At 43.6% G+C, this 13,977-nt stretch overlaps 1 protein-coding gene and 1 pseudogene across 2 annotated transcripts in view; both read right to left on the bottom strand.

Annotated features, from left to right (window-relative positions):
* The window catches only part of DIPK1A (divergent protein kinase domain 1A), a 117,421-nt gene extending 111,104 nt beyond the window's left edge, over positions 1-6,317 (bottom strand). The window contains exon 1 of the mRNA XM_079777000.1: positions 6,192-6,317. Within this exon, the coding sequence (XP_079633126.1) occupies positions 6,192-6,245 (54 nt within the window). The 5' untranslated portion in view covers positions 6,246-6,317. The remainder of the gene's footprint in view (positions 1-6,191) is intronic.
* Positions 6,318-11,471: 5,154 nt separating this feature from the next.
* LOC307102516 (large ribosomal subunit protein uL4-like) lies at positions 11,472-12,926 on the bottom strand (annotated as a pseudogene). The gene is made up of 3 exons: positions 12,407-12,926; positions 12,001-12,259; positions 11,472-11,780 (listed from the first exon to the last, which is right to left on the bottom strand). The product of its transcript is annotated as a large ribosomal subunit protein uL4-like (transcript).
* Between the last annotated feature and the right edge of the window lie 1,051 nt (positions 12,927-13,977).

Genomic DNA, 13,977 nt, shown 5'->3' with positions numbered 1-13,977 from the left:
GTGGGATTATTTTCTTAAAGTTTCTCTTTCTGATAGTTCATTATTGGTGTATAAAAATGCTACCAATTTCTGAATATTAATTTTGTATCCTGCTACTTTGCCAAATTCACTTATTAGATCTAATAGTTTTTGGTGGAGTCTTTAGGGTTTTATGTGTACAATATCATGTCATCTGTGAATAATGACAGTTTTACTTCCTCCTTTCTGGTTTGGATGCCTTTTATTTCTTCTTATCTGATTGCTGTGATTAGGACTTCCAGTACTATCTATACTAATAATAGCCTAGGTGGTTGTCATGCCCTCACGCATCATGCCCTAACGTCGTCACAAGATGGCCGTCACAAGATGGCCATCACAAGATGGCCACACGCACAGCGGAGGCGGGGCCCGGTGGAGGAGGAGGCAGGTCGCGGCAGGGGAGGGCAGTTGGGGACGATCAGGCCGGCAGGGAAGGGCAGTTGGGGGCGATCAGGTTGGCAGGCAGAAGCGGTTAGGGGCAATCAAGCAGGCAGGCAGGTGAGCAGTTAGGAGCCAGCAGTCCCGGACTGTGAGAGGGATGTCTGACTGCCGGTTATCCCTGGAGGGGTCCCAGATTGGAGAGGGTGCAGGCCAGGCTAAGGGCCGCCCCCCCCCCCATGCACAAATTTCGTGTGCCGGGCCTCTAGTGTTGAATGAATAAGAGTGGTAAAAGTGGTCATCTGTTTTGTTCCTGATCTTAAGGGAAACATTTTTAGTTTTTGCCTATTGAGTATGATGTTGGCTGTAGGTTTTTCATAAATGGAGAATTTGCTAGCTTTTTATGTGCAACATGGTACGCAGGCAGAATGACTGGAATGGAAAATGTGTATAACTTAAATATAGAGAATTACCCTAAATTGTCTTAACTTTCATTCTTTAGATCTTAATGACAGTGAGAAGGAAGAAGGTATTCTGAACCAAAACCAACAAATTATAGGGCTGCTGTGTTATCAGTCCCACTCAGACTATGAGCAAACAAACCCTAAACAAAGTAGATCCTAATTTGTAGAAAACACACTGCTAAAAACAGACAAATGCAGGTGTTGCAGTTACCATACCCAGCAGGCCACAAGTAGCATCACCATAATGGTGACTGAAAGAAAATCACTGCCTAAAAATGGTCTAAATTAGTTAACACATCCAGTTTCTGATCTGAGAGTCAGGATTCTACTCTGTTCAATGTACATTTGGCCAAACCAGGAAGTACTATTTCCTTGGTAAGGTTTCAAAAAAATTGCTGGAAAGGATGCCAGTGTAAGTCAGTATACTCTGGGAAGGATGCCTTGCCATGAGAAGCTTGTTGGTCAGGTACACGTTGTTGGCTACTGCAGGCAGGTCACAGCCCGCTTGGCTCACAGGAAGCCAAACAGGCAGAGTGTGCAAACCACTCCTCTGGAAGAAGTGTTCCCTGCACCAAAAAGCTGGTGTTGGTGGAATGTGCAACATGAGGCAGAGAGAAGGACCACATCAATGGTGTAAACTCAGTTCCTTTTTTACAGCTTTATTGAGGTATAATCCATATACCAATACAATTTATTTAAAGCATACAACTCAATGTTCTCTTTTAGACATAATCACAGAGTTGTGCAACCAGGATCAATTTTGGAACATTTCCATTACCCCAAAAGGGAACCTCATACCCATTTCGCCCAAACCCTCCCAGTCCCAGGCAACAACTAATCTGTCTTCAACTAATCTGCCTACTTTGGATACTTCATGTAAGTGGAACCATATAAGTATGTGGTCTCTTGTGACTGGCTTCTTTCATACATTTAATATTTACAAAGTTCATCCATGTTATAGCATGTATCAGTTCCCATTCTTCTTTATTGCTGAATAATATTCTACTCTAAGGATATACCTTGCACAGTAGAATCTTCACAAGCAGTAGAATCTCTTTTGCTATATAAACAAAGCTGTAAACAGTGATTAGGCCCCACATGAGTCCATAAATGCCTATTTATAGCTGAAAATAAATTATTAATTGCATAATATTACAGTTCTCTAGAAGTGTTATCAATTACCACAGTGATATCTGGATTAATGAAAATACTGGGAATGAAGCTCCTTTATATTTAAGTCAACTGCTTCAAATGTTTTTCCATAATCTGTAGGAGGAAGAGGCAATTAATTGCAAGCCCTAAGGCCAGAACACCTCAGGACATACCTGTTTTTGACCCCACCCACAGTTGAAGACAAACTGCAAAACTGCAGGTATACAAAGCTGGTCTCTATAAACCCCCTTTCTGCTTGCTGGCCCCTACATCTCTTCCCCCTATCTTTGAAATACAATTCCTTCTGTATGTTTCACCCCTCCCCCTATCCCCAAAACAAAATGACATCTTTTATACCTGTTGACTAATTACAGCCTCACTTTAAATTGAAATAATACATTTACATGAAAATGTTACTTGAAGGAGACATTAATTTTCTAACACATTTATCTCCCAAGACATGAAATGAAAATTAGTTTCCCTCAAATAAAGAATTTCCAATAGGAACAAGCTGGTAAAGGGGAGAGTTATTGTTTGTATGCTTGTTTGTTGTTGTTTTTCCCCAAGAGACCCTCTCAAATCGCAGTAAATCCACTCCATGGCAAATTGAATTTACTCAGTCCTCTCAGGGTAACACATTTCTAGGAGGGTGGAAAAAAATTAAGGAATTGTTATTAATTCTGTTAGACATGATAATGGTAGTATGATTATGTCTAAAACTACCCTTATTTAAGAAATGCATACTGAGATATTTGGGTAAAATGATGTGCTATCTCTTATTTACTTGAAAATACTTCAGGTAGTTGGAAAGAGGATATGGGGAAGGGAAAATGAAACTAAATACTGATAATTGTTGAGAGCAGCTGATAGGTGATGAGAGTTCATTATTCTTTTCTGCTTTATGTCCATATAAAATTTTCCAGAGTAAAATACTTTTAAAAGAGAGAGATAAACTGTTCTCTTCCTCTCAGGCATTCTATTGTGCCTTTCCTTTTCCTTAATAGCATTTACTGTTGTCACTACATATTTCTAAGATTATTTGATTCATGTTTATCTCCCTGACTAGACTTTAAGCTCCATAAGGACCACAAAGGTGTTCGCTTAGCTCCCACAAAATCCCTACCACCTCGAAAAGTTCCTGGCATCTGACAAATATTTACTAAGTGATCGAGACAATAAAGTAAGTTATATCATGCACCTAGGTCAGTAAATGCTCAATACATAAAGGAAAGGGGGGAATGGAAAGCCAGAGACCTTTGGTTGAATGAATTCAACATTTTTACCTACATGTATTTACCATTTAAGTTCACATGCTTTTCTATTTAAAATGTAGTAAAGATGTAACAGATTTAACTTCACCTAGCTTATCCTTACTACATTCATGTGATGTATTCAACTAAGAACTACAATCTCCACTTTATGAAATGGAAACTATGGAACCAAAAAGTTATAAAACTTTTTCATGGTCATAATGAAAGAGATGCACAAATGAACAAAACTCATCTTTTGTTCATGCCTCATGCTGTTTTTAAAGGAGCATGATTTTATTCTCAAGAAAAATAAAATAGCCCTAGCTGGTTTGACTCAGTGGATAGAGCATCGTCCGCCTGCGGACTGAAGGGTCCCAGGTTCAATTCTGGTCAAGGGCACATGCCCGGGGTGCCATCTCAATCCCCAGTAGGGGGCGTGCAGGAGGCAGCCAATCAATGATTGATTCTCATCATTGATGTTTCTATCTCTCTCTTCCTCTCCCCTCCACTCTGAAATAAATAAAAATATATTTTAGAAAAGAAAAAGAAGAAAAAGTAGTACTGTATATATTAAATCAACCTTCAGTGGCTGAGATACTGAGTAGCTATATAATAGACTCAGCTGAAAATATATTTTGACTTTGCCCCAAACAATTTTTAAAATATATTTTTATTATGGATAGCATTATAAATATCTCCCATTTCCTCTCCCCTTACCCACCCCCCACCCCTACCCCGCCCGCCCAGGTTTTCACTACCCTATTGCCCATGTCCATGGGCTATGGATATAAGTGTATAAGTGCTTTGGTTTATCTCTTCCCCGCAACTCCGCAATGAGGTATGTCAGTCTGTTCCATGCCTCCATGCTTCGGGTCTTATTTTGCCGGTCAATTCATTTTGTGAAATAAGCCAATCTGAGAAAGACAAATATCACATGATCTCATTTATTTGTGGAATCTAATGAACAAAATGAATTGACCAAAACAATTTTTGAGTTTGAAGCACCTACTGGTAGAGGAAGTACAAAAAGCAGAAGATGAGGCATTTAGGCAACAGGGAACGAAAGAAAATATGACACTTGAGTAATCTGAAGGCCTTTTTAAAAAAACTGGTTACTAGTAAATCGACAACTAACAAGAAAATTCATAAAGATAATAAATACAAATACCAAGACAATGTTTAAAACACCAGTCCCCTGAGTTCCCAAGTTTTTAATTCATCTCAAGTAATACCATAATCAATAAAGTTTCTGTTTAATCAATACTTTATATAGAAATAGCCTACTTAAATATCACTATGCCCCCAAATCCTTTTGAAATGCTTAAAATCGGTTTACCTTAATTTGATAAGATAACGATGTGCACAATAAAAACGGCAGAAATACCAAATGTTTGCCATTAATGTAAACAAATATTTGTAAAACTAATCTTAACTCAGCCAATCTGAAAGCTTGTGTGCTGTAATGCCAAAAAAATGTCACATCCATATCTGTGGAGAACATTTAAAGCCACGCCAAGCAAAGTCTAAAACAAAACCTGCCACGAAACCTAAAAAATTAAAGATAAATAGCTAAGTATTTTTAGTAAAAAGAATAAAACAATGTTTTCAATAACCCAATAAACTTATTTTGGGGATCAAATCTGGAAAGGTATCATTTTGCTCACATAAGAGACCTACCACCTGGCCTGGGTTGCATTCTAGACGGGGTTGCTCCACGTTTACTCAGGGCACAGTTACTACCGGTGGAGCTGCTACAAAGACGCAGGGTGCTCAGTTTTACTCCTATAGCCACCATATCATGGGTTGTCAAACCATGCATCCAATCTGCGGCTTGGCAGGGTAATGATTTACACCTGCAATTTCCAAACAAAAATGTAAGATTTCCTTGCCCCAATGATGGCTACTTCTCAACTCTTAAAATAATTTATAAAAAGCACCAACTGAGCATGAAGTTCTGTACCAAAATTATCAATTCATTTCAGCCTTTTCGTGTACACGGTAATAGAATCCTGTCCTCTGAATGCAGACAAGACTGCTGACCCACGCCAGGCATTGATTTGTAGTTGTTTTTCCAATGGGGTGATGCATTTGCGCTCAGCTACTCACGGTGTCTACTAGGTCCCCCTGGTGACCAACAGGACCTGAAGGCAGGAGACGGGTTCAAAGGCACAAACTGACAGCGGGACAGAGGGTGGGACGGAAACCATGAAAAATTAACACAGGAACCGTACACATGACATGACTGAGAATAACGTTTGCATTGCTGGGGCATCTGAGACCGCCACCAGACACTGTTCCCTGTCCTTTTAGAACGCAAACACCCATCCGACTCGCTCGGGTTTCCGAGTCCCACCTCCCATTTAAATCACGGGTGATGGAAAGACAGAACCAAGGAGCTCAGCACGAGGCACACGCCGCTTCTCGGGCGCCTGGGGAAACCCTGATGTGACAAATTGCCATGGTTTTCTAAAATATGGAGGAATGACACACCACCTCACCTACCACCGTTTGAAGACCCAGGACACAGAATCGCGAACAGCCGCCCGGCGGGGCCCACCGGGGAAGGGGGAGCGCACGGGACCGGGGAGAGACCGAGGCACGTCCCGAGCCCAGACCGCCGGGCCCCGACTGCCAGGGGTGGAGGGTCGCCCCCGAGTCACGTCTCGCGGCTCCTGGGGGGCCAGCGGTGCGAGGGCGAGCCCGGCCGAGTGACCCGGGGTCCCGAGCCTGGCCGGCCGGGGGGCAGCGGTGGGGACCGGGCAGCGCTGCCTCGGGGGCTGCGGCGCCGCGCGGCGGGGAGGGCGCGCCGCCAGGTGCGGACAGCAGGGGGCAGCGGGGTTCGGGCGGGCGCTGACCCGGGGAAGGAGGAGTGAGGCGGGCCAGTCCCGCGCGGCGAGGGGGGCGCGCGGCGGGCTCGCCGCCGGCCTACCTGGAGGTAGTAGGGTTTCCTTAGCCAGGCGCCCGGACAGAGACTCCTCGCCATGGCAATCACACATCGCCCCGCCGCGCCGCAGTCAGAGGCGGACCCGAGCGCCGGCGGCCCGGCTCCCCGCCTTCCCCCGCCTCCCCCGCCCCCAGCCCGGCCGGGCCCGCCCACTCCTCCGCCCCCGCCGCGCGCGCGCTCCTCTCGGCTCCGCCGGGGTGACGGCGGCTCGCGGCCCGAGGCCTGGCCTCCGGCTCTGCGCGCCCGGCCGTCGCGGCTGTCAGAACCGCTGCCGCCGACCTCGCCGTAAAAGGGAGTCGCGCCTCGCCTCGGCCGACACAAATCCAGCTGCCTTCCCCGCGCTTAAAGGGGAGGCGTGCGGAGGAGGGAGGGGGCGCCGCGGCCGCTGGGGTGTCGCGGGCTCTGCGCGGGGAGGGGCGCGCGGGCGGGCGCGCGGGCGGGGTGAGGGCGTGCGCCTCCGGGCCCGGGAGCGCCGACCGCTCCGACTGCATCCAAGTGGCCGCCGGCTCCCGGCAACCCCGCTGCGCCTCCCGCCAGCCCGCCCGGCGGTCCCGAACCCCCTTTGGACTGTGCTCCGTCCGTGCGGATGCGTCTGGGCCGGCTGCGGGGAAATTCAAGGGAAGCTGGGGACTTTCCTTGGGGACGGGCTGGTTCTCCCTCGCGCACGGGGGCGGGGGCGGCTCCGGGAGGGGGCGCCTGCCGCAGCCCGAACCGCCGGCGGGCGCATCCCCGAGGACTGGGCTCTTCGCCGACAGGCCAGCCGACGCGGACAGGGCTGCTCTGTGCCGAACTCGCCTTGACACCCCCCCCCCCCCCCAAATCCAGTTTGCTCCTAAGGGCCTTAATCTATTTTTAAAATATACTTTAAAAAATTCTGACCTTTTTAATTTGTATTGTTTGCAAACCGCTTCAGAGTTTTCCTGGCTCCACCCAGGGACCCTGATTCAAAAGAAAGAAAAAATATTACTGAATTACGGTCCTGGAGACCTGGGACGTGGCACAGCTCCTCAGTTAAGGCTACAGAACGCAGGGTGTGGTGTCTTTCTTTTGACAGTGAAGTCCAAATAAGGGAAAACAGAGACACCCTAGTGGGAGAACAGCTGTTGATAGGAGTGACTCTTAGTGGAGGAAGATGTGTGTTTGCTTCTTTTCACCCCACATGCCACCTTTCATGTGATTCCAACAAAGTTCAGGTGGCCATTTAGATGGCTCTGAGCAAACCTTGACACACTCTCACTGCAGCTTTTACCTAAGCCTTGTTCGGGTGCTTTACTTTGTTGAAGAGATCCTTTTTTGTCCACTCCTCACCCCTCGCACCCCCTAAGCACAGACGCAGGTTTTAAACCTGGGTGATATTTTACTGCTGGCAGATAAACCCATTTTTCATTGATTTTCAGCTGAGGTTAACGGACCAGTAATTTCTGAGTAAGCTAATAATGGATCCTATTGGTTTAATTCATCCTTTCGTTCATTCAAAAAATAAATATTAATTGAGCACCCAGACAATTCACTAGCACACAAGTGAATGAATAGTCTGTTTTAGTTGGTTTGGTTATATATATATGAACAAAACAGACAACAAACAAACAAACCCACCCTTGTAGATACTACATTTTGTGGGTGGGGGCAACAGGAAATAATAAATGTAATAAATACAAAAATCAAATAGGATAATCAAGTTGATAAGGGATATGAAAAGAGAAAACATCAATAGAGATGAGGAAGACTATAAGTAGCGTAGGTTTGAGGAGAAAGAGCAAAAGTTTATTTTTGGACATTGACATTTGAGATATTGATTAGAAATCCAAGTGGCGATTTGGGGTAGGCAGTTGTATATATAACCTGAGCTTAAGGAGAGTGGTCCAAGCTAGCGATATATGAAAGATTTCAGCATTTAGATGATATTTAAAGCCAAGAGACTAGACAATAGCACCAAGGGGGTGTGTAAATGGAGAGAAGAGAACCAGGGATGAAGTCTTACAACTTCAAGGAGGGAGAAGTGAATGAGCCAGCAAAGGAGCCTGACGAGGAGCAGCCATGAAGTAGGAGAACCAAACGTGAGTGCCTAGAAGCCAAGCGAAGGCAGTGTATCAAGGAGGAGTGATGACTCCTAAGTGAATGAGAACTGAGGCGACCATTGGGTTTAGTACCATGGAGGCCAATGGTAACATTTCAATGGGGCAAGGTGTGTGTGTCGGGGGAGGGGGGAGAAGGGGGATTGATTGGAGTGTGTTTAAGAAAAAATGGGAGGAGAGGAATTGGAGATGGCTAACATTATAGGCAATTATTTTGAGAAGTTCTTTTACAAAGAGGAGCCCCAAAATGAGATCGTTACTATCAGTGAAAGTGAAGTCAAAAGTAGGTTAACAGCCCTGGTCAGGTGGGTCAGTTGGTTGGAGCATCATCCCATACACCAAAAAGCTTTGGGTTGGATTCCCAGTCAGGGCACGTACCTGGTTTGTGGGTTCAATCCCTGGTTGGGGCACTTAGGCAACCAATCGATGCTTCTCTCTCACATCAATGTTTCTCTCTCCCCCTGGCTTCCTCTTGCTCTAAAAAATCAATTAAAACATATCCTCGATGAGGACTTTTTTTTAAAGTAGGTTGACAAAAAATTGGGAGAACTATGTTTCTGATGAGGATGATCTGGAAGAGAAGGGAAAATTTATGTAGGCGCAAGAAGAGAGAATTGTTGGAGAGGTATCCTTGAGAAGGAAAGAGAATTTGGAATCTAGCACACAAGTGAATGAATAGTCTGCAGACAGGAGCACGGACTGACTGTCCATCCGTGGAAACAGGCAAGCCGTTGGGCAGAAGTGGTTGTGGGAATTTGTGGGAGTTCTCTTTTGGTTGTTGCCATTTTCTCAGAGACAGGAAGTAAGGTCATCAGTGGAGAAAGAAGAGGTGTGGAAGAATAATGGAGGCTTGGGGAGAGAAGTGAAGGTGTAAAATACTCACCTGGAAAGGTAAATGGACTAAGAAAAAAATATCATGTGCTTGCTGAATGTCATAAAGGGCCCGCTTGAGTTGCTAGTGATAAATTTAAGTGGGACAAGTCAGTGTGATTGTGGTGTTTTTCTTTAATTGATTGATTTTAGAGAGAGAGGAAGGGAGAGAGAGAAACATCAATTTGATACTCCACTTATTTATATATTCATTGGTTGATTCTTATCTGTGACCTGACTAGGGATCAAACCCTCAACCTTGCTTTATGGTGTGACACTAACCAAGTGAGCTACCCAGCCAGGGCCTGATTGTGCTTTTTTCAAAAACTCCAGCAATAATCAGCTATCAGAGTGAAGGCTCAGAGTAGGCTTAGAATTCTATTTAATCAGGCTTTACCAAGGCAATAAGAGCAAGGAGAGAGGAGCAAGGGAGTTGAGGATGTAAGGGAGTGTTTAAAATTCACAATGGAGTTTAAGATGAGGAACCAGTGGATGTGGATAGATTAAGGACAGAAAAAAGGTGGTAGTATCAATTAATTGCAAGTCCTTGTGGGGCTGAGGGACAATAGGAGTCAGAGAATAAGAGAGAATGATCTGGAAAGATAGGAAGTGTTTAATAAGGGGTCTGGATCCATGTTTTATATTTGCTGGCAGCTTTCACCACTCCTCTTTTCCTGTGCCCCACATTTGGGAAAACTGTTAAGAAAGCCTGGGTGCTCATTCCTTTGGTGCCAGTGGGAAGTTCAAACCATGTAAGACCCAAACCATGTGAGAAAACCTTCACCCTGGTCCCACCCCTACCCCAAACACCATAAAACCCTAAGGCATCTCCTTTCTCTGTCCCCTCAAGCTATAAACGGATAATAAGGACAAAGTTTCAAGCCAAATGAGAAGAAATGATTGTTCAGTTTCCATTTAGAGTCAACGAAGATTAAATGTAGTTAAAATTTTCTTATTCAAAGGGGAAATTTCATTTAGACCATTTTCATTTCAAATTTTAGTTGTTTCCCTTGTTGTCACATGTCCCAGGAGCCTGAGAGAGAACGCTGGGGCTCAGACAGCCCCCCAGGGTCCAGGCTGGGAACCTCATTGTAGGTGGACTTGCACTTTTGGTTTTAAATCCACCAAGTGTATGAGTCCCAAGAAGGATCCCAAGCACGTTGGCCTGTGGCCAAGTTAAGTAGGACACATTCTACCTCTTGATGTGGCCCTTCTTTCCACTCTTGTTACAGTGGCCCTGCGAATTCTTGATGTCATACCCTGGACCTACTATACAAACATCCAGATTTACCTGGCACCCATTCTTATGAAGTTTAAAAGTTTCTGTTTTTCTAAGTAAAAGTCAGCTAATCCAAAATTAATCCATGTGGTTGTGTTCAGAGGTACTAATTTGTGGCCTCTTAGTGGCCATGTGTAATGTAACTTTGGCCTCCCAGAGACAAAGGAGTAACTCCATTGGTTTAAAATATATGAAATCAAGATCAGTGGTCTTCAAACTTTTTATTTCCACACTACTAAAAGAGTTTTGAAAAATACATGTATCCCTGCCCCATTTTTATAACGACATCCAAATTTTTTTTATCATAAAATTAAATAATTGTAAAGGAAGTCATTTCCAGTGTTCTCTTGTAAATATTGGCATTTGAAAATAAAATGGTCTCTCAAATCTTAAGTGTGGAATATAAATGCCATGGAGATTTGATACCATTTAAAGAGTAAATGAAAAAGTATTTTTTTAGCTATTAAACATGTAACATTGTTCCCTTTTCTTCTTAAACTTTTAAAAAATATTTTTCATTTTTCAATTACAATTAATGTACAATATTATATTAGTTTCAGATATACAACCTCGTAATCACACATTTATTTAACCTGCGAAGTAATCATCTCAATAAATCCAGCACCCATCTCACACTATATATAGTTACTACAATATTGCTGACTATATTCCCTGTGCTGTACTTTACATCCCCATGAGTATTTTGTAACTACTAACTTTCTTCTTTTATTCTTTTACATATATTTTATGCATTTTAATTTACTATTCAACCTTCACACTCTCTGCAATAAAAATAAACTGGCTTTTTTTTTTTTTTTTTTTTTTTTTACCATCACTGCATTTTTGATAATGTTTTTATTCCAAATTAGCTGCTCAGGGTGATTTAACCTTTACAGAATAAACAAATTTCAGTTTATGCTGAAAGTTTCTTTTGTGGTGGGTTCCTTTTTTGTGGGCTTTCTCTCAGCTGCTGGTAGCTGCAGCCTTTTTTTTTTTTTACCACCAAAGGCTTCTTCTGCTTCCTAACAATAGCCCTCTTTCTTACTTTCCTACCACAGGCTTCTTGCCTGGAACCCTCTTCTCATCTGATTTGGCCTCTAGCGCTGCTGCTGCTTTATCCACCCGGAGCTTGTGGTTCTTGGCCTGGTGAAGAATGGTGTTCCAGCTCATAGTCTTAGCGTATGGATTTAGCTTCAACATGATTCTTCGGGTTTTCAGTGGATTCTCCTTCAGGACTCTGCAACGCATCTTCTTGTGTGGTGCTTGGAGGGCTGTTTGGATCTCTGGACTTTTCAAAATGCCGCTAAGGAATGTATTGAGCATCTTGTGCATGGGAAAGTTGTAGTTACTCTAGAGCTGTGGTCGGCAAACTGCCGCTCACGAGCCACATGCGGCTCTGTGGCCTCTTGAGTGTGGCTCTTCCACAAAATACCACGGCCTGGGCGAGTCTGTTTTGAAGAAGAGGCGTTAGAAGAAGTTTAAGTTTAAAAAATTTGGCTCTCAAAAGAAATGTCAATCGTTGTACTGTTGATATTTGGCTCTGTTGACTAATGAGTTTGCCGACCACTGCTCTAGAGGGAGGCAGCTTTACGTCTGGTGCCATACAGATCATCTACTTACGGGAAGCATTTTCAGTTCAAACGCAGAAACAGCCCACATGCCCACCAGAAGCAAGTTTCAAATGTTCAGTTTGCTTACATTAAGCAGGTAATTCCAGGGATGTTTCTGAAGGCTTTGATGATACCGTTGTCCTCAGTATAGATGATGCAAGATCCTCTACACTAGATATAATAACAGTTTCTCATTTTGCCCTTATTAGTTATCATTTGCTGAGAGGCATAGCGTTTTTTTTTTTTTTAACAGGTTTGGAATTTTTATTATTATTATTCTTGTTATCTATATTGTTGAAAGTATTACATATGTCCCCTTTTTGCCCCCATTGACCCCTTCTAGCCCATCCCTGCCCCCTCGCCCACCCCAGGCATAGAGCTTTTTATATCATTCCAGGCCTTAACTTTCTTAAGGAGCAAAACAGCCTCCTTGGTTTTCTTGTAGTCTTCAACTTTATCTTCAACCACCAAAGAAGTTCAGGAACTTCCTCAGTATGATGACCTTTAGACATGAGCAGTGCTGGTAAGGCCGAGATAGCTAGGGTAGAGCAGGTGGCATATCTCTCCTGGGTTTTATTCACTCTAAAGTTGCCAACAGTGCCAGGTTTGGGTTGTGCAAACATGCAACCCCTACCGTAAACGTACCCTGGCCAGGACAATGAATCCCAACACCTTGAACTCTGGGAATCTGAGCCACAGCTCTGCCAGTACCCCAAGGCTGGCAGGTTTGATGACCTGCCAATTCACTGTCAGCATAGGGCTGTCTATTTTTTCTTCCTCAGGTTGGTGTACAAAGTTCACCATATTGGCAAAGTGACATTTTTGCTAGGTGATTCCCCCTTTTTGGGCACACAGATATCAATGAATGAGCACACGCCATGACGGGGAGAGGAAAAGGCCACACTATGGTGTGTACTCTCCGTTGATACCATAAATTGACATTTTAATGCCTTTTACTTTTATTTTTAAATTTTAACTTTTGAATATGTAATACTCTCACTTGGTTCAAAAAATAAAACTAAATAAAAAGTACACATTGAGAAGTCTTATTCTCATACTCATGCCCTTCTATCTTGTCCCTGCTTTGCATAGATAATTAACTTCTGTTAAATTTTAATGCCTTTTTCTAGTGCCAGTGTTCCTTTATATATATAAATAAAAGCAAAATTGATCATGTATTTTTCAATTGAATATATATATTTTATCCCCCTTTCCTTACATTAAAAAAAAATGTATTGTTACATTTTTTAAAAAATGACAGAATGACAATTTACTAATTAGGTTAATGAAAATGGACTAATTAGACCAATATCAAATCACACTCCTGGTAAGACCCCTTCCTTTCCCTTTCCCTTGATAGTGGGGTGGGATCACAGAATTCACCTCACATTCTTCAAGGACATTTCAGAAACCCATGGTGCGTTTTGTTCTTTGAGTTCAGTACCAATGAAAGCAGAGATTGCAAATGGCAGCCCTTGGCAGACATGTTTTCTTTGGCCCAACATTTACAGTTTGGGACATTTTACATAAAGGTCAAGATTTCTAACTTTTGCCGAAGCCGGTTTGGCTCAGTGGATAGAGCGTCGGCCTGCGGACTGAAAGGTCCCAGGTTCGATTCCGGTCAAGGGCATGTACCTTGGTTGCGGGCACATCCCTAGTAAGGGGTGTGCAAGAGGCAGCTGATCGATGATTCTCTCTCATCGATGTTTCTAACTCTCTATCCCTCTCTCTTCCTCTCTGTAAAAAATCAATAAAATATAAAATAAAAAAAAGGTTTCTAACTTTTTTGAAAATAAAATGATCAGCTTAACCAAGCCTTTCATTCACTCAACAGCAATGAGCGGGCACTGAGCACCACATCCTCCTCTCTGTGGGACCTATGCTCTGCAGTTCACTACAGTCTCCCTTTCTCCCTAATTTTCCTGCTCCAGCCCCCA

The sequence above is a fragment of the Cnephaeus nilssonii genome, assembly GCF_951640355.1.
Source record: "Cnephaeus nilssonii genome assembly, chromosome: 7".
NCBI classification, from domain to species: domain Eukaryota; kingdom Metazoa; phylum Chordata; class Mammalia; order Chiroptera; family Vespertilionidae; genus Cnephaeus; species Cnephaeus nilssonii.
Note: the sequence above shows the minus strand (reverse complement) of the source record. Positions and strands in the feature narration are given on the sequence as shown.